General features: G+C 35.8%; 1 protein-coding gene across 1 annotated transcript; it reads left to right on the top strand.

Moving 5' to 3' along the window:
• Nucleotides 1-2,454: 2,454 nt before the first annotated feature.
• LOC108841926 (protein ILITYHIA) lies at nt 2,455-18,778 on the top strand. The gene is made up of 60 exons (XM_018614709.2): nt 2,455-2,693; nt 2,870-3,246; nt 3,326-3,457; nt 3,552-3,933; nt 4,079-4,225; nt 4,341-4,525; nt 4,607-4,733; nt 4,843-4,916; nt 5,036-5,112; nt 5,190-5,226; nt 5,299-5,465; nt 5,662-5,848; nt 5,948-6,025; nt 6,125-6,244; nt 6,333-6,392; nt 6,563-6,652; nt 6,754-6,844; nt 6,922-7,091; nt 7,234-7,527; nt 7,612-7,728; nt 7,891-7,992; nt 8,062-8,211; nt 8,400-8,564; nt 8,637-8,816; nt 8,909-9,031; nt 9,126-9,206; nt 9,290-9,406; nt 9,494-9,666; nt 10,191-10,268; nt 10,353-10,500; nt 10,808-10,930; nt 11,099-11,155; nt 11,239-11,349; nt 11,426-11,617; nt 11,695-11,868; nt 12,195-12,305; nt 12,382-12,451; nt 12,535-12,613; nt 12,905-13,007; nt 13,265-13,435; nt 13,527-13,649; nt 13,727-13,840; nt 14,239-14,345; nt 14,450-14,501; nt 14,583-14,689; nt 14,767-14,826; nt 14,924-15,038; nt 15,127-15,237; nt 15,318-15,455; nt 15,529-15,651; nt 15,752-15,823; nt 16,011-16,123; nt 16,323-16,481; nt 16,871-16,967; nt 17,057-17,239; nt 17,374-17,568; nt 17,643-17,825; nt 17,912-18,044; nt 18,163-18,241; nt 18,475-18,778. The coding sequence occupies exons 1-60, from the start codon at nt 2,579-2,581 to the stop codon at nt 18,515-18,517; spliced, it is 7,842 nt and encodes a 2,613-aa protein (XP_018470211.2). The 5' UTR covers nt 2,455-2,578; the 3' UTR covers nt 18,518-18,778.
• The last annotated feature ends 1,847 nt before the right edge of the window (nt 18,779-20,625 follow it).

Raw genomic sequence — 20,625 nt, 5'->3', positions numbered from 1 at the left:
ATCATCGATCGACATTCGATTCAATTTAACAAGGGGAAGCTGAGATATTGGACTTAGTCAAAACATAAGACTCACATGCGAAAGATGGATATCTTTACACTAGAATTCGAGTTCTAGGATTGACAACCTAAATATGCTATATCACTATAATATTGATTACCTGAAACCCTAGATTTAGCGATTTCTCATAATTGTTAACAACCTCAAACCAATCAACTGAACAACTACCTTCTTCACCTCTGTGACTTATTGATGTACTTGCTTGCCTAGCTTAATCATAAACTATATAGATCTATTGTATTCCCTCTCTCCTTATGGACTCGATCCATAAGTACTACAACTGAACTTCTTATTTGAGAGAGTAAAGTCACTCCTTATAATAATTTGAGTGATATCAAGGAGCTTTGTCGATGATGAATAAAATCAAAGTGAAGTTTGTATTGCCTCGTTAGTTGTGACTCAAGGAATTCATCATTGTAACATTTCAGTTTGTGGTATATGAAAAGACTTATAGGAATTGATTTGGCTACCTTCACCAAAATTCAGTTACCTTTTTGGTCACACATCCAAAAAAATATAAAATTAGGTGTGCTTAAGTTGGAGAAGTCAAATGATGAATGACCAGGAATTGATATATGATGTCGTGAGAGTGAGACTAAACATGGGGAAAAGCCTGAGCCTCCGAAAAGTTAACTCACCGCCTATCGCACAAAATGGGGCCCACATGCTGAGGGAGCGATGCAACGTTACAAGTGGTATCAGAGTCGAACTCGAACGAACGCGGACTCTTGTGTTGACTCACACTAATATAGGTTACAATCCTAGGGTGCAACGAGGACATTGTGGTTTATGAGAAAGGATGCATTGTAATATCCAAGTTTGTGATATATGAAAAGATTTATAAGAATCGATTTAACTACATATGTCACCAAAATGCAGTTATCTTTTTGGTCACAAATCTAGAAAGAACATAGTTATGCGTGTTTGAGCTGGAGAAGTTAAAAGATGTGTGCTATCAAGAAGTGTTTCACGATATCGTACGAGCGAATCCACAGCACGAGAAAGATCATGTGGTGATTGCATGATCAACAAACAAGACTTCTAAGCCTCGGAGAAATTAATGCACTGTCGTAGCACGAAATGAAACCTACATGCAGAGTGAGTGGGTGTGGGAGATCCATTAAACGTGGACGGTTGAGAATTATATCTGAGTCTCTATCTTCAACTCGCTCCAAGTCGACACTAGAGACATGATAGCTTTGCTTCTTAGTAACATCAATATGGGCCCTAAAAACTCTAGGTTGTCTCTCCGAAAGTTTTTACAGCAGTGGCGAGTCGGGCATGAACACTGAGGAGATCTCTAATCTACAAATCCTAACATATCCGATTAGTCTTTCCTATACCTATGTGCTCGTAACTTCGTCAATTCGCCGATAATATAGTTTGTCAGACTATTATAGGATATTTCTCAAATTTGTCTATGCAATGCATACAAATATCTTAATAACAGTAAACTGAAAAATATACTGTATAATAGTATTTTGGTAAAATATCATTGAAATTTTTTTTCCTAAGACTATATATCATTAAATTTATGGTTATAAAATTTTTTTATCTTTATTTTTATTTCTTAATGCAAACAAAAAGACTTTTTCTTGAGTTCACCTTCTAGGTGAACCTTCCAATAGTATTGTATTATTTTATATTGAGTATCTTTTAAAAAGGAAACAAATGATTGTCAAATTATATTATTTTTAAATGAAAAAGAATATAAATAAACAAAAATAATAGTAGTTGTCAAAATAAAAAGAATTTAAAAATATATTTTTAACACCATTACCAAAATACTAAACTCTAAATCCTAAATCTTAAATACTAAACTTAAACACTAAACTCTGAATCTTTGAATAAACCATAAATCTTAGGGTTTAAGATTTATCCAAAAATTTATGATTTATATAATAACACAATACTATTACTAGAGGGTGAATCCAAGAATAACATAAATAAGAATACACTAGAGGATTTAGGGTTTATGATTTAATATTTAGGGTTTAGTGTTTTCAAATTTAGTGTTTAGTGTTCAGGATTAAGAATTTAAGATTTATCTAAGGATTTAACATTTACCCAAAGATTTATGATTTAGAATTTATGGTTTATGATTTAAAGTTTAGGGTTTACAGTTTTCTGACGGTTTTAAAAATCATTAAAGTATTTTTTTAAGTTTTGTTTTTTGTCAACTACTATTTTTATTTATTTTAAAATATAATATAATTTAACAATTATTTTATATTTTAAAAAAATACTAAATATATAATAACACAATACTATTACTAGATGAACCCAAGAATAACTCAAATAAGAATACACTAGAGGAGTATATATTTGAATTTAACTCAAATCCATGGACTTGAAAAGGCCGAATGAATAACGAAACGAACATAAATCGAAGCCCACAAACATAGTTTCACTTCAGGTTCTTGTCAAAACGAGCGGCTCTAGCAGCAACATCAGCCAAAACCCTAGTTAGCGACAGAGGAGAAGCCTTACCTCTGACCTAGCACCCTGTCTCCAGTCAATGGCTACTCCGTTGGAGTGTCTTCTCTCCATTGCTGGCTCAGTCTCTACAAGCTCCACTTTGGACCGGGTCCGGATCTTCCGCCATGAAATCCCTGAGATTCTCCAGAATTTCGGTGAGCCTTTTTCTCTGTATCCGTCTTTTGACCATTGAGTAATAGTTAGTTAAGGATCATATTCAACTGGATTGGACCATTTCATCAGACTGTGATTTATACATGGAGCAGAGATCTGTTATCTGGATGATTTTAATTGTTCGCTTTCTAATTTGAATATATAATTTTATCTGCAGATATGTCGTCTGATATTGCAGCTGTTTTGGTTGACATAATATTCCAAACATTGGCTATATATGATGACCGTGGATCACGGAAAGCCGTAGACGATTTGGTTGTAAAGGGCTTGGAAAATGTTACCTTTATGAAAGCTTTTGCCGCCCTACTTGTACAAGTTATGGAGAAGGAGTTGAAATTTTGTTTCGGTGCTGTCTGTTACCGACTACTAGCATGGTCATGTCTTCTTCTCGGAAAAAGTCAATTTGCTGCCGTTTCCAGGACTGGTTTTGTTAGGGTAGCATCGAAACAAGCTTCATTACTTCGAGTCGTTATGGATAGCTCTTTCCGCATGCGGAGGGCTTCTAAGAGATTTATGTTCCATTTGTTCTCTCAGGTCAGCTCTTGTCAAATAAATAATGCAGTTGCATCAACTGTATATATATATATAAAAGATTTCGGTTCTTGTTTTGTAGTCACAAGCTGTCTACAGTGCATATATGGACGAACTTAAAAATTCTCGGATTCCATTTAAGGATACCCCTGAGTTGTTAGGACTACTGCTCGAGTTCACTTGTCTGTCTCCTTCTTTGTTTGAACAGTCCAAGGTACGATAGTTAAAATTTGATTTTCTAATGATTTTTCTTTCTCAAGTCTATTATAAAAAAAAAAAATTCGTATCTGTTTGTTTTTGGTCTGCAGGCCATATTTGTTGATATCTACGTTAAAGATGTCCTGAATTCTAGAGAAAAGCTGAATCAAAATATCAGTAAATGTTTTCAACCTCTTCTTCTGCGCTTGTCACATGAGGAATTCCAAGCTGTCATCCTTCCAGCAGCACTTAAAATGTTGAAACGCAACCCCGAAATTGTCCTGGAATCAGTTGGACTTCTATTAGCTAATGTAAACATTGATTTAAGTAAGTATGCCCTGGAACTGCTACCAGTTATCTTACCACAAGCGCGGCATATAGAGGAGGACAGGCGTCTTGGAGCTTTATCAATGGTTAGGTGCATAAGTGAAAAATCAAGCAATCCTGATACTATAGAAGCAATGTTTGCGTCCGTTAAAGCTGTAATTGGAGGTTGGTCTTTATGCCTTGTTGGTCATTATTTTTTCTACCTTTATGTACGATTTCTTCTTAGTTTATAGATAGCGAATAGGCATGCTGACTACTATCCTATCTGATATTATTATTATATGATTAAATGCGGGATTCTGTCTTAAAGGTTCTGAAGGAAGACTTCAATCTCCACATCAAAGAATTGGAATGCTGACTGCAGTGCAAGAACTGGCAAGTGCTCCAGAAGGAAAGTATATTGGTTCTTTGTCTTGGACAGTATGCAGCTTTCTCATAGCCTGCTACAAGGACGAAGGTAACTTTTGGATGGTTCATATCCCTTTAAGTGAACAATACTTTTCCGGATTTAGTTATTTTTTAACTCTCTATCTTCATTGTCGCCTGCTAACTGATTACTGTATTTTCTGTAGGAAATGAAGACGTAAAACTTTCAATTTTGTCTGCTATGGCTTCCTGGGTGTCTCGATCTTCTGATGCAGTCCAACCAAACTTTGTTTCTTTCATTGCCGCCGGTCTTAAGGAGAAAGAAGCTCTAAGGCGAGGGCATCTCCGCTGTCTACGGATCATATGCAGAAACCCTGACACAATATCCCAGGTCTCCTTGCAAGCATCTTTTCTGACTTGTATAATCTCAACCCTCTCTTTGACTAAATACGCTACTTACTATATATTACAGATATCAGACCTGCTGTCCCCTTTAATTCAACTTGTAAAGACGGGTTTTACAAAGGCTGTACAACGTCTGGATGGGATATATGCTCTGCTGATCGTTTCCAAGATTGCTGCCTGTGACATCAAAGCAGGTTCAGACCAGGAGCTTACGTGTCATGTTACTCTTATTCAGTAAAATCTGAAGGTCCAGTACGTGTTACTCTCTGCTTAATCGTTTTATTTTCTTTGTGTTGTCTTCAGAGGATACTATGGTGAAGGAGAAGTTATGGACTTTGATATCCCAAAATGAGCCCTCACTTGTGCATATTAATATGGTAATATTTTCTGTATAAATTTACTTCTGGTACTTACTCTTGGCATGGCAAGGTACTCACTTTTTTGCTCTGCTTTTTTCTTCTTTTTGTTTCTTATCTTTGCATGTAACAACTAAAAGGCCTCAAAACTATCAAGTGATGATTGTATTTTATGTGTCGACCTTCTTGAGGTGCTACTCGTGGAACATTCCTCTAGGTAAATGTGCTACCTACTGGATATTCGTTGTTTGCCTGTTTGTATAAGTCTTAACCATATCTCCTGCTTAATTTTAGGGTCTTGGAAGCATTTTCAGTGAAACCCCTGTCACAGGTAACCTTAATGAGTTCATATTTGGTAACCGTTTCTTTGTGTTCTGGACCTAATTTGTCATTTTCTATGCAGTTGCTTCTCTTTCTACTCTGCCATTCAAGCTGGAATGTCCGTAGATCAGCTTACAATTCTGTTACCAAGATCTTTCACACAACTTCACAGCTTGCCACTACCCTTTTAGACGATTTCTCGGGTTTCCTTTCACAAATTGAGGAAAAAATCGTTTCTTCGAGGACCAGGTACAAATGATAAGCTTTTTTTGTATTTTTTTTTTTTTGCCCACCCATCCACAAGGTGACTTCTGGTAGTCATGCTATCTATTATTCTCTAATTATTGGCTTTCAAGGTGACAACTCATTTCATATTTTTAATGGTTGTGACCAAAATGCCAGTATCGACTCATTCAATCTAGGTACTAACTTGGCACGTCTGTAGTGACAGAGATAATTCCGTGGATCATCAAGCTCCCCTCGTCCCTTCTGTAGAGGTGTTAGTGAAGGCTTTGATTGTTATTTCATCGGCTGCAGTTGCTGGACCTCCCAGCTCATGGATTGATCGTGCCATATTTTGCTCACATCATCCCATCATAGTTGGTACTGGAAAAAGAGATGCTGTTTGGAAGGTAATTTTGACATTACTAATTTTGCATGGTTCATACTTATTAGTCATTTTTCTTTTATTTGCACTATTTAATTGTGATTTCACCACTGGATATTCACAGAGATTGCAAAAGTGTCTCAAGACTTGTGGTCTTGATGTTGCTACTTTTTTGTCTACCAACGGACAAAGTGTTTGCAAGGTGATCTGACTGTCACTGACTTCTACGTCACCAAGATTTGTGGTTTTCGTTTGTTGCTTATCACTATTTATCGACTATTGATTTTAATGAATGTTTCAGCGTCTGCTTGGACCAATGGGTTTAGCGAGTCCGAAAACTCCTGAGCAGCAAGCGGCAGTATACTCCTTGTCAACAATGATGTCTCTGGTCCCAGAGGACACATTTACAGTGTTTAAGATGGTATTGTATTTAATCCAATTTGTTATCTAATGAACTAAGTTGTACAGTTTAATTTGTTTGCTGATATTTGTTTTATTTATATTTCTAGCATCTGCAAGAACTTCCAGATCGGCTCTCTCATGATATGCTTTCGATGACTGACATTAAGGTAGTCTTTATATAGTACTTTATAGAGTTAGCACTTCTTTCCTCTCTTTTTAGACACTTGCCGAGATCTAAAGTCCAACTGTAACATTAAATACAGAGTGCGATGGGTATTACACTTTTCAGCTGCAACTTCTGAGTAATTTTTACTTATATTTTTATGGTTTTATTCAGATCTTCCAGACCCCTGAGGGAATGCTTTCAAGTGAGCAAGGTATTTATGTTGCTGAAACGATTGGTGCCAAGCACACAAAGCTGGAGACGGTACTGATATTGCTTTACTCTATGTTTTGTGTTTTATACTTGATACATCGTTCTACTTCTAGCAAATTGGATTTAGTATATCTCCTTGTTACTTGTTGTAGATTTCTAATCATTCTCTGAAGAAAGGATTGGCTAATAGGGATGCTGCAAATTCGGGTAGAAGGGACAGTACGAAGTTGACAAAGAAAGCTGGTACACATATAGCTGAAACATTCTATTTAGTATTAGCCCTCCAGCATATATATTCTTCAGCGAAATAATATTTGCAGAGAAAGGAAAAACGCCAAAGGAAGAGGCACGTGAACTGATGCTCAAAGAGGAGGCCTCAACACGGGAAAAGGTTCACACGATACAAAAAAATCTTTCGCTGGTTCTTCATGCTCTTGGGGAGATGGGTCTTGCTAATCCTGTGTTTTGTCACAGTCAGTTACCTTCTTTGGTATGTAAAAGCTTTAGTGCTTAGTTCCATAAGAGTTTTACATATCTTAGTGCCACAGAGTGAAGACACAATTAAATTTCATTCCTCTGCTACTGCCACTTACATAATTTTAGGATTAAGCTCTTACACTCTTCTTTCCCAGGCCAGGTTTTTGGATCCTTTGCTGCGATCCCCTATTGTAGGTGATGCAGCCTTTGAGAACATGGTGAAGCTGGCAAGGTGTACAGTTCAGCCACTGTGTAATTGGGCTCTAGAAATTGCAACTGCTCTGCGTTTGATTGCCATTGATGAAGTTGATACTTCATCTGATTTTCAACCATCAGTTGACAAGGCTGGGAAAACATATGAGGGTCTTTTTGAGAGGATTGTAAACGGGTTGTCCGTATCTTGTAAATCAGGCCCACTTCCTGTAGATACCTTCACGTTCATCTTCCCGGTTTGTTTCTTATCATTTCTGCTGACAATATATATTAACTTGTATTTCTTCTCACTGAATGACATGTGGTTTTTGTCTTGTCAGATACTGGAGCGCATTTTACTGTCAACGAAGCGGACAAAACTTCATGATGATGTGCTTCGTATTCTGTACATGCATCTAGATCCAATGCTGCCACTTCCAAGGCTCCGGATGATATCAGTTCGGTGACCTGAGCCCTAAATGTTTTTACACTATTATAGCTTTCATTGTATATTTAATTGTTCTCATATCTTTTCATGTTTTGTGATAAGTGATGTCTTGAATGTAGTCAGCTTTACTTCTTTTTTTTTAATGTACCTAACTTCTGAACAATATTTTCAGGTTCTTTATCATGTGCTAAGTGTTGTTCCTGCGTATCAAGCATCAGTTGGTCCTGCACTGAATGAATTATGTCTTGGATTGCAAGCAGATGATGTCGCAAATGTAATTCTTTTCCTTTGTTAGTGTTATATTTCTGGTTCTGTAGAGTTATATTTCATTTCATGTTTACAGGCGCTGTATGGAGTATATTCAAAAGATGTTCACGTCAGGATGGCTTGCTTAAACGCAGTAAAGTGCATTCCAGCTGTTTCCAAATACTCCCTTCCCCAAAATGTTGATATAGCTACAAACATTTGGATAGCTCTACATGATCCTGAAAAGGTTAACCAGTCATAATTTGATGAGTATCTCCTTATGTTTTCTGTTGGTTATTACTATGTTCGTATATCTGTATGAATGTTTGTTTGTGTCTTAACAACTAAACTGATGTTCTTGGCTGGAGCTAACAAAATTCTTACTATGATTTTGTTGTTGCACCATCTTATACTCTGTGATCTTAATGCTTGCAGTCTGTGGCTGAAATAGCAGATGATATATGGGCTCGTTATGGTTATGACTTGGGGACCGATTATTCAGGCATCTTTAAAGCACTTTCTCATATAAATCTAAATGTCCGATTAGCTGCAGCAGAAGCATTGGCTGATGCACTGCATGAAAATCCGACGTCAATCCAGGTCACAACATTTCCCGAATCATTACTTCTTGTAACAATAAGAAAGGTTATTAAAAATTAATTAGTTTTGCAGCTATCACTTTCTACGTTATTTTCCCTGTACATTCGTGATGCTACTATGTCTGGTGAGGATGTCATCCATGCTGGTTGGATAGGTAGGCAAGGAATTGCCTTGGCACTGCAATCTGCTGCCGATGTGTTGACAACAAAGGACCTTCCTGCTGTTATGACCTTTTTAATATCCCGGGCTCTGGTATTTCTTCTATCCTGTCAGATAAATGCATCTGAATTGAAATAACTCACCACTTACGTTATATGAACCTTTTTTTTTCTTTCCAAATGCAGGCTGATCCCAACACCGATGTTCGTGGAAGGATGATCAATGCTGGTATTATGATTATTGATAAGCATGGCAAAGAAAACGTTTCATTGTTGTTCCCCATCTTTGAGAATTATTTAAATAAGGAGGTCTGTTCTACAAGCTACTGAAAGCTGGATACATCGTCTGTTTCATGATGATTACAAATAGCTTCTAAGCTTCATCTTATCTCTTATCATGCAGGCATCAGATGAAGAGGAATATGACCTAGTTCGTGAGGGTGTAGTTATATTCACTGGAGCATTAGCAAAGCACTTAGCAAAAGTGATAACACTACCGTTTATGTAAATCTTGTCACAACGCACATGATTTTCTTCTCTATCTTACATGCTCACTAATGATGACAGGATGATCCTAAAGTTCTTACTGTCGTGGAAAAGCTGTTGGAGGTGCTAAATACACCTTCAGAATCTGTTCAGCGTGCTGTCTCAACATGCCTTTCTCCACTTGTGCAATCAAAAAAGGTATGTTTTTGCGATTAGTTGTTTCTTACTAGTTGGCTTGAAGAAATTTTATGGCCTGTCATCGTGTATCACTCATTTATTTGTTAGGAGGATTCCCCTGCCCTCTTTTCGAGGCTCTTGGATAAGCTAATGAATAGTGATAAATATGGTGAGCGAAGAGGAGCAGCCTTTGGTCTCGCGGGAGTGGTTATGGGCTTTGGAATTTCTAGCTTGAAGCAATATGGTCTTGTAGTCACTTTGCAAGAAGCTCTTATCGACAGGTGCTTCTCTCTGCATCCTATTTGCATCCTTTTTTATTTCATATCTATAGATGATATTTGAAATTTGTTGTTTATGTGCTTCTCTCTTAATCTATTCACATTTTTCTTATTTTGCTTAGGTCATTTAGCTGTCGTGTCTAAAGTCCCTTTTCATTAATTAATATCAGTAGTTACATCATTGGGAAATTTGCATAAAAACGCTCCCTTGTAGGTTAATATTCCATTGTAGTGGGTTATGAAACTGTTCTTTTTTGTTTTTGTCTTTCCAATGCTATATTTTTGTTCCATATCTAGTTATCATATAATTTGTATAATATGTAGTAACTGTTGCTTTTTGGTTATCTTATGTAATTCATCACAGAGATATATTTATATGAAAAGTCTCCCTTACAGGTCAATATTCCACTGTAGATTATATTAACTGCTGATGTTTTTCTTGTAGTGCTATATTTTTATCATATTTAGGGATAGTATAATATGCAAACCTTTCTTCACATCGTAAGTCGTTTGTGTTTTGGCTGCAGAAATCTTGCAAAACGGCGTGAAGGAGCATTACTTGCATTTGAATGTCTCTGCGAGAAGCTTGGAAAATTATTTGAACCGTAAGTGAACTCTGTAATTATCAACATCTTAAAAGCTAATGTTGCGGCTTGCTAATAATCTCTTATTTGATTCTTTTGATGTAGGTATGTGATCAAGATGTTACCCTTGCTTCTGGTGTCGTTCTCTGACCAAGTTGGGGCGGTTCGTGAAGCAGCAGAATGTGCTGCTCGAGCTATGATGTCTCATCTATCCGCGTATGGTGTGAAACTTGTCCTTCCTTCTCTACTCAAGGTGATAGTTTATACTATTATAAAGATTTTTAAGTTTAGTGTTCTATAACTATGGTTTATGCATTGACATATGCTCTGCTTATGATCATCCTTTTTATTGTATAAAGTATGTGATATTGCTATTTTCTTTTTCTTTTTATATGCTTTGGGTGGAATTTAATAGATGGAAAATTTATTGATGCTTGTATGATTGCATTTTGATTATCACTCCCTTTTCTTCTAGTTCTGTAACTTATATTCTGTTTTAGTATTGCACCTTAGTAATAAGGTTAGTTACTAATGCTGCTATTTCTCGTTCTTTCTGATAGGGTCTCGAAGATAAAGCATGGAGAACAAAGCAAAGCAGTGTACAGCTCCTCGGAGCTATGGCATTTTGTAATCCTCAGCAACTGTCTCAATGCCTTCCTAGGGTTGTGCCAAAACTTACAGAGGTGTGGAGTTCATGTACATTTCATTTGCTTCTTAACTGATGCCCTTACTTTTGGTTTCCTCTCACCAATTTGGGGCGGTTCATAATGGATGTAGATTTCATCCTGGGAGAGAATTTCGTTCCGTAGGTTATTTGATATTATCTGATTCCATAACATAAAACTATACAGGTTTTGACGGATACACATCCAAAAGTTCAGTCAGCTGGGCAGCTGGCACTTCAGCAGGTTGGACTGATATATATATAGCAGAACATATTCCATATTTTGTAGACTTTACTGACTGGAGTCTCCTCAACAATTATTTTTAGGTTGGAAGTGTCATAAAGAACCCAGAGATATCCTCTCTTGTCCCCACTCTTCTATTGGCCTTAACAGATCCGAATGATTACACACGACATTCTCTCGACATCCTTCTTCAAGTAAGGATTCCGTATTTCCCTTGTGTTCTCTTCTTTTGCTTTTTTTTCTTCTCACTCTTTTTTTTTTATATTCCAGACAACATTCGTAAATTCTGTTGATGCCCCTTCACTTGCACTATTGGTACCAATAGTGCACAGAGGATTAAGAGAAAGGAGCTCTGAAACAAAAAAGAAAGCTTCTCAAATTGTAGGTAATATGTGTTCTTTGGTGACAGAGCCAAAGGATATGATTCCTTATATTGGATTGCTGCTTCCAGAGGTTAAAAAGGTAATTTTCAGTTCTTACACAATAATATGTTGTCTCTTACATAAGTTTTATATTCGTTTGAACACTGGGGTTGCCAGGTTCTTGTGGATCCAATTCCCGAGGTACGTTCTGTGGCAGCAAGGGCTGTAGGGTCACTTATCAGAGGAATGGGAGAGGAGAATTTCCCGGATCTTGTTCCATGGCTATTCGAGACTCTAAAATCTGATACAAGCAATGTTGAAAGATATGGAGCTGCTCAGGGTTTAAGTGAGGTATGTAGAGTAAGATGTATTGTTGGTTACTTTGTTTCTTTAAGTCAAAACACCTAGTTTGATGTAGTGTAAATTCACTGAATTATCTGTTAGCTTTAGCACTTTTCCAGTACATCATTGCAGGAGAATTAGGATTTTATTATTCAATTTTAAGGAGACGTCTCTGTATATATATGCTTGTCTTCGATGAATATATTCCAACGTTTAATCTTGTTATCAAGTACATCCGAAACTGATATGGTGTATGGCATATTTTGAAATAGACTAAGTTTCCGACAAATTATAGCTGCATATGTTAGCATTCTTTCCCTTATGTTTCTCTGCAGGTTTTAGCAGCTCTTGGGACAGAGTACTTTGAGGATATACTTCCTGATCTCATTCGTCATTGTTCTCATCAAAAAGCATCAGTCCGGGATGGTTACCTTACACTTTTCAAGGTGAACTCTGTCACAGATATTCCTCAAATTTCACTCTCGTAAGATTTTTCTAAAAGCTTTCGCTTTTTAATTGCAGTTCTTACCAAGGTCCTTGGGTGCTCAATTCCAGAACTACCTGCAGCTTGTGTTACCGGCCATTCTGGATGGTGAACCTTTCACTTTTAGCAGACTTTTACCTTTTGGACTAGGTTTTGACTTATTGAAAACTAATGGTGCCCTAATACTTTAGGTCTTGCGGATGAGAATGAATCTGTTCGTGATGCAGCCCTGGGGGCTGGCCATGTACTGGTGGAGCACCATGCAATAACGTACGAATTTTCACTGCATCTGTTTCTTTTTTCACCTCTTGATTGCATAGTTAACTAGATTATGTAATGTTGACTTACCAGTTACCATGATCCGTGATTGATTATATTTTCTACTCATTTGATTAGTTCCTTTAATTGTGTGACACTAACTCTGTTTTTCCTCTTTTATTAGTTGTAAATTATAAAATGGAGTAGCTCATGAAAGATTCAGCTAATAAATTAATTGATATTTAGAGAAGCTTTTTTACTATTCAACATCCCAGTTCTGAAGTGGCATCATTTGTTATACAGGTCTCTGCCTCTTCTTCTTCCAGCTGTGGAGGATGGTATTTTTAATGACAATTGGCGAATTCGTCAAAGTTCCGTTGAGCTGCTTGGGGATCTATTGTTCAAGGTTAATATCAATTTCCTCTTGTGTTTTTCTTGTTGTTTAATACCACCCACAACCTGTAGTCCAATACTTACTTGGTAACCGTTGTTGTTATCCTCATAGCCTGTTATAGATGTTGCAATGCCTTGTTTTTAACTTGTAACGTACAAGTTCAAAGAAAGCGAAATAATTTACTATTATCTTCAGTAGTACTGACTCTTGAAAGCTGTAAAATAGTTCCAAACATGCCGTAAGTTTGATTTTTTGAGTTTTTACTCTAGGTTGCTGGTACTTCGGGTAAAGCTCTGCTGGAGGGTGGAAGTGATGATGAAGGTGCAAGTACTGAAGCACAGGGTCGAGCAATTATTGATATTTTAGGAATGGACAGGCGCAATGAAGTTCTTGCTGCCTTATATATGGTCCGGACTGATGTCAGTTTGTCTGTTCGTCAGGTAATGTTATTACTTGTTCATCTATGTGTTTTGTTTGAATGTATGTAATTCACTTGTGAGATGAAAACAAAAATATCTGCTTTTTTTCCAGGCGGCACTACATGTATGGAAAACCATCGTTGCAAATACACCAAAAACATTGAAGGAAATAATGGCAATCTTGATGAGTACATTAATATCGTCTTTAGCATCACCATCCTCTGAGAGGCGGCAGGTTTGGATCCTACTTTCTTTTCTTTCTCTTTTTCTGTATTTTTAACCTGTGGTTGTCTAAGTCTTTATGCTGTGTAGGTAGCAGGAAGATCACTTGGAGAGCTTGTCAGGAAGCTTGGTGAAAGGGTGCTTCCTCTTATCATTCCAATTTTAGCCAAAGGGCTGAAAGATCCGGATGTTGACAAACGACAAGTAAGCTTAATACCGAAGCAAAAAAGTTTCTGTTTTTTTCTCTAGAAACTTGTAAGTTGTAACCAGTAATTATCAGGAACTATTTTAGATATTATAGTCATGACCTTGCTAACCATGAAGTGGTTTTGTCCGTTTTATTTTTATCATAGTAGAGCTGACATTGTTGCTATGTCTATTATCTAATCACTGTGACATTTTTTTATTTAATCTCTTAAATTATGTACTACTGGTTTATTTATGTTCAATGAATTTGAGACCTGATTCAATGTTTTATATCGATATGTGATGTTTAAATGTTCTAAGATTGACTAGCTGATGCTAAGCATATGCAGACTTATCAGGCACATGTCATTCATCTCTTAACACGTTGGCTTGATATTTTAATACGTGATTGACAGGGAGTATGTATTGGCCTAAATGAAGTGATGGCAAGTGCTGGGAGGAGTCAGTTGCTGAGTTTCATGGATCAGCTCATCCCCACAATTCGGACAGCACTTTGTGATAGGTTTGTTTGATGAATTGAATGAATGCATCAGCTTCTGATTCAGTATGTTTCTTTATTCTATTGAAAGATTTAACATTCTGAACATCTACAACTTTCTTCTACAGTGCTCTTGAGGTTCGTGAATCTGCTGGACTTGCATTCAGCACTCTGTACAAGGTACCAGTACTGAATTCTGTTACTTATATGATTGTTCTTCCATTGACATTATATTTATTGTTCGTCTACTCGGAAATGTAGAGCGCTGGATTGCAAGCAATGGATGAGATTATCCCTACTCTTCTGGAAGCATTAGAGGATGATGAAATGTCTACTACTGCCCTGGATGGGCTTAAACAAATAATAAGGTTTTCTTTTACTTGTTCCCGTTTCCCCTTCCCGTTCAAAGTTTTGTGGCTTGCTTAATTGACTTTTGGAATATCAGTGTTAGGACAGCTGCTGTTCTTCCACATATCTTGCCCAAGCTTGTTCATCTACCTCTCTCGTATGTGTTCCTTTTTGTCTACTTCTGTAAATATTCATCATCAAGCCTAATGTGGTACTATTTTGTTATCTCTAACATTAAAAAATGCTATGTCTAGTGCCTTAAATGCACATGCTATTGGAGCCTTAGCCGAAGTTGCGGGTGCTGGTTTTAATACTCATCTTGGGACCATACTTCCTGCTTTGCTCTCTGCAATGGGAGATGAAAATAAGGTAAAGAATAAGATTTTCATCACTCGAGTTTGTATGAATGCTATTTTTATCATTTTGTTTGAGCTTATGATTATATTTCTTGACGCAGGAAGTACAAGAATTGGCACAAGAGGCAGCAGAGAGGGTGGTTCTTGTGATCGATGAAGAAGGAGTTGAAACTCTATTATCAGAACTTCTCAAAGGAGTGTCTGATAGTCAGGTTTGTTTGTTAGCTCTTTTAATTAAGTATATTTACTTAGGCATGCAAGTAATTAAGGTGTTAAAATTGTTTGTTTTCAGGCATCAATAAGAAGAAGTTCTTCCTATCTGATTGGTTACTTCTTCAAGAGTAGCAAGCTTTACTTGGTTGATGAAGCTCCAAACATGATATCTACCTTAATTGTTATGCTCAGTGATTCTGATTCAACGACTGTTGCGGTAGGCTAGTTTTCCTAAAAGGGAAAGAGTTAAAGTGAGCATGTCTTGTCTAACTTTGCGCTCCTTTAAACAGGTTTCCTGGGAAGCTTTGGCTAGGGTTATTGGTTCAGTTCCGAAAGAAGTACTTCCTTCATATATAAAACTTGTACGTGATGCTGTATCTACAGCTAGGGACAAAGAGCGCAGAAAGCGGAAGGTCAACTTTTTACTTTATTTCAAAGAATGTCACTATGAGAGAGATAAATAGGCGATTATATTACAGATTATTGATGTTTTCTGTGTTACTTGAATTGCAGGGAGGATACGTTGTTATTTCGGGGTTATGCCTCCCTAAATCCCTTAAGCCATTACTTCCAGTATTTTTACAGGTATTCTTTATATCTTTCTTTTCTAGTACTAATGCCAACTTAAATTAGATCTTTAAAATGTGTATAAGCATGGGCTTTTAGGTGGCTTGAGCTTATCTCGTATTTAGCATTTTTCTTACCGAAAACTCCGTTTATAAATGCAAAAACTATTACCATGCCTTTAAATTTGTTTTGCTATGATTCCTAGGGACTAATTAGTGGATCAGCCGAGTTAAGAGAGCAAGCTGCACTTGGTCTTGGTGAACTTATTGAAGTTACTAGCGAGGAAGCATTGAAGGAGTTCGTCATACCGATAACAGGGTATGCATTGTGTGAATCTCAATTCCTTTGTTACGCTACTTCTTCTGCTACAAATCAAAGAGCAGTATTTCTTACTCTGCTTTGGTATTAAACCGCTTTTATTTGGATAAATTATGTTCAAACTTCCACTGAAAAAGTACCATAAAATGATATAACGAACTGTCTGTTGAACTGAGATTTACATTTATTGTTATCTCAGGCCTCTTATTCGGATCATAGGAGATCGGTTTCCATGGCAGGTCAAAAGCGCTATCTTGGCTACATTAATCATTCTAATACAAAGGGGTGGCATGGCGCTTAAGCCGTTCCTTCCTCAACTTCAAACAACATTCGTCAAGTGTCTACAAGACTCTACAAGGTTAGTCTTTCTGAACTTGAGTGAAAGTTAAGTTTATTTGTTGTGAAAGGAAACATCTATCTCGGTGACAGTTCGGATTTAGTGGTAGAGCAAAGTATAAGAACGGACAGATACATAACTAAATAAAAATTTTAGGTAGGTGGTACTTGAATATTAATGTGGTGAGTTAGTAATTCGTAAAATTATATTTTCGATTTGAAGAAAGCTACATCTACCTTGCATGATTAAATCTGTGCGCAACTCTTCATTTAATTTTTAGCCCGGTCAAATCAAAGTACTCGACACTGAAAATACGAATGTGGAATGTGTTCTCTAGAAAATTGAGTTGTATTATTCATTTCTCATCATCGTATTCTCGTGAACTTTGATCTAACACTTTCACACTGCAGGACCATCCGTTCTAGTGCTGCGCTTGCCTTGGGGAAGCTTAGTGCATTAAGCACGAGGATTGACCCATTAGTTGGTGACCTGTTGACTAGTTTCCTGGTATTTTTTGCATCTTTTAGCAACAGATTCATAATTTTAGTAATTTGTCGATCTAGTTGTTAGTTTCTGAAATCTGTAATATGTATCAGGCTGCAGATTCTGGGGTACGTGAGGCCATTCTATCTGCTATGAGAGGTGTAATAAAACATGCTGGGAAGAGCATTGGGCCTGCTGTTAGAATACGCATTTTTGATCTCATTAAGGAACTAATGCACAATGATGATGACCAAGTTCGAATTTTTGCTACTAGCATTCTGGGTATCTTATCACAGGTAGGGGTGTTCTTGCATGCCAAAGGAACTTTTTGTTTTTAGTTATGTGTCTCGCACCACAAAGTTAGCATTGTTTGTGAAAATTGTACTATGCTTTGATGAAGCCTAAGCTTCTTGCTTTTGTATTTTTGCAGTACCTAGAAGCTGCACAACTCAGTGTTTTGCTTCAGGAAGTCATTTCTTTATCTGCTTCACAAAAATGGAGCTCTAGGCATGGCGCAGTTCTCTGTATTGCATCCTTGTTGAAGCACAACCCTTCGACAATTATGACATCTTCACTCTTTTCCGCATTGTTAAATTCTCTTAAGAGCTCTTTGAAGGACGAGAAGGTACCCTTTGTGAGACATAAGTTTTTCCCTAGTTATCTGTATAATAACTTTTTCTGACATCTTCTTTTAAATAGTTTCCACTACGTGAAACCTCGACAAAGGCCTTGGGAAGGCTTTTACTACATCAACTTGCAGTGGAGCCTTCCAGCACAGCAAGAGTGGTTATCGATGTCCTTTCATCGATAGTCTCAGCTTTGCATGATGATTCGAGTGAGGTCCGAAGAAGAGCTCTCTCTTCACTTAAAGCTTTTGCAAAAGTAAGTATAAGATTCTAGTAGTTGTTTTGAGTTGATTCCTTTGTTAGTGATACGTGACGCGGTAACGTAAGACTGTCTTTTTACAGAACAACCCGGCAGCAACCAGTGACAATGTCAGTGTTATAGGGCCTCCGCTTGCTGAATGTTTGAAAGATGGAAGCACACCAGTGAGACTTGCTGCAGAAAGATGTGCTATGCACGTGTTCCAACTAACAAAGGGTATTGAATCTGCATAACATTTCTCTGGACACTTCCATTTATGCACAATACACTGGCACAGTTTGAGTGCATGTGCATGTTTCTATTACTAATTTTTTTTCTTTTTTGGCCTCTCCAGGTGCAGAAAATGTTCAAGCAGCTCAGAAATATATCACAGGATTGGATGCCCGACGGTTATCCAAGTTGCCTGAACAAAGGTACTTTATCTTCATTACATTTCACTTTATACATTTTAGTCATGCATCTGTAATTCTCGCCATAAACGATCCAATATATGGCTTATCCTTCAGTCCATAGGATGATCATATCTATAAACGTAGAAACTTTTTAGAACCATAATTAATGCTTGCACGCATATGATGCCTGGACCTTTCTTGTTGTGGATAAAGTTCGGATGGACTCACTTCAGTGCGATATATTACATTTGCAGCGATGACAGCGACGATAGTGAAGATGATAATGGGCGTGGGTAGGAGGAAACTTGTGTTCTCTCCTCTTCCACTTCTTAGAAGAGGTTCATTGGTTTTCCCTATACACATATTTCTGCAAAAGCATTATCCCGTGAGTTGCGGATGATACTTGATCTCGATTCCTTGGCTTGAGACTATAGTACTAGCAGTTACACCAATGATATAAGACCATACCTTGTTTTGGTTTATCAAATATTTGGTTTTTTGGTTGGAAATTATGTATCAATTTTTAGTGTCAGAAATGGTCAAATCTTTGCCTCTTCATGATTATGCTTTACATTAACTTTACAACATTCTCCACTATCCAATCCACGCTTGATCCCTCTAAACTTTCACTCATCAATAAAATTCCCAATTAAAAAAACTCATCAATATACTAGACGTATAATTCGGTTCGGGTTTTCTACAAATCAATGCTTATTACTTTGTTAGTATTAGGCTTTACAAAATATCTTTTGTCGTTATCTTTGCGCTTTATCTAACCTTAAACAAGCCCTTTAAAGTTTGCTAAACCAAACATAATCTAGGAGTTTTTCTTGTGTTTATCCTTGGGATGAACTTTGGTGAACATAAAATAACAGTCAATAGAACTCACCAAATTATACTCATAATTTGAAAAAATATTTAAAAATAATCAGAAAATAGTATTAGCTACTGAAGAAAATTTTTTGACCGTCTATAAAATTCTAAATCTAAATCCTAAAATCTGAACTCCGTCAGTATAACCTAAATCCTAAAAAATGTAATCCTAAAATTCTAAATATTTAGGGTTTAACCCTAAGGTTTAGGGTTAACCTTAGAATGTAGAAGTTTGGTGATGGCATTAACAATGATAAAGAACTTTTTTAGCAATTAATATTATTTTCTAATTATTTTTAGTTTTTTTCATAAAAATGGAATGTGATTTAACAAATTTTTATTAGCTGTAATTTTAGTGGTGAACTTTAAGAGATGAACACAAGAAAAACTCCTTTTTAGACTTTGTTAAACCAAAAATGGAAAGTACAACTAAAATTGTAATAGGTTTTGAACTATGATATAATTTAAAGAGATTTTTCTTTTTAAAATATATGTTTTGAATATTTTATTTGAAAAACAAAAATATTTCATTTAAACTGTTTATTGACTAAATTTTATATATTTAAATTTTGTCTATTTTTATCAAATTAGTTGATATATTTTTGTTATTTTGAATATATATCACTGGATACAATTACGTCTTATATGTAATTAAAAAAATAATGTCATGAAATTTAAAACCAATATAGAAAAGTAAAAGGTAAACTGTTTTCTTGTGTTTATATATATAGAGTTTATGTATATAATATTTTTGATTTGTAATTTAAGTGGACCATTTATTTACCTAAAAAGACCTAACTATCATTATCTTATTATTTTATCAAAATATATTTTATTATATATCAATTCCACTTGAGATTTAATATTTAAAAAACAATATTTATATTAATTTATTGAGTATTAGTTTGGTTTATTGTTAAAATAAATGATTTTAGAACATAACTGTACAATACTTTTACATTGATATGTTATTTAAACAATGTGACATATTTCTATATTAATTAAATATTTACATTGTAATTTATATACAAATCAACATATTTGTCTAGTTTGTTGTTAAAAGAAATGATTTTGAATTCAAATGAACGGTACTTTTACATTGTATTTTCTTCGGTTCATATAATTTTTTAAAATAAATTTCTTTCAATATAAGCTATATCAAAAATTAGTCAACTAAAGAATCTATAAACAATTATTTACATAGCAATATAACATATTTATATATTAAAAATGAAAGTTTATTGATATATTTTTAGGTTGTTACAAACCAACCCGGACCGAAAATGATCCAACTCGAACCTCCTACGGCATTTATAATATTCAAATGATATTTATTTAATTTAAAAATCTAGGAAAAAAATATTGTGTATCACAAAAAAATATATGATCAATTAGTGGTTTCCTAAAATGTAGAAAGTTTAAATGGATTTGCTGATTTTATTTGGATAGAGATATTTTTTTAATAAAAATACAATCCAAGTTTCCAAATAATTTTACTAACTATAATCCAAGTTTCCAAACAAATTTATTTT

Source organism: Raphanus sativus, chromosome 2 (assembly GCF_000801105.2).
Source record: "Raphanus sativus cultivar WK10039 chromosome 2, ASM80110v3, whole genome shotgun sequence".
Classification (NCBI taxonomy): Eukaryota; Viridiplantae; Streptophyta; class Magnoliopsida; order Brassicales; family Brassicaceae; genus Raphanus; species Raphanus sativus.
The sequence above is the reverse complement of the archived record's forward strand: the minus strand, read 5'-3'. Positions and strand labels throughout refer to the sequence as shown.

Coding starts and splice junctions, on each gene's coding strand:
- LOC108841926 (XM_018614709.2), top strand. CDS start 2,579: ATGGCTACTCCGTTGGAGTGTCTTCTCTCCATTGCTGGCTCAGTCTCT. Junction 14,502..14,582: donor CATTCAGCACTCTGTACAAG/GTACCAGTACTG, acceptor TCGGAAATGTAG/AGCGCTGGATTGCAAGCAAT. Junction 18,045..18,162: donor CGTGTTCCAACTAACAAAGG/GTATTGAATCTG, acceptor TGGCCTCTCCAG/GTGCAGAAAATGTTCAAGCA.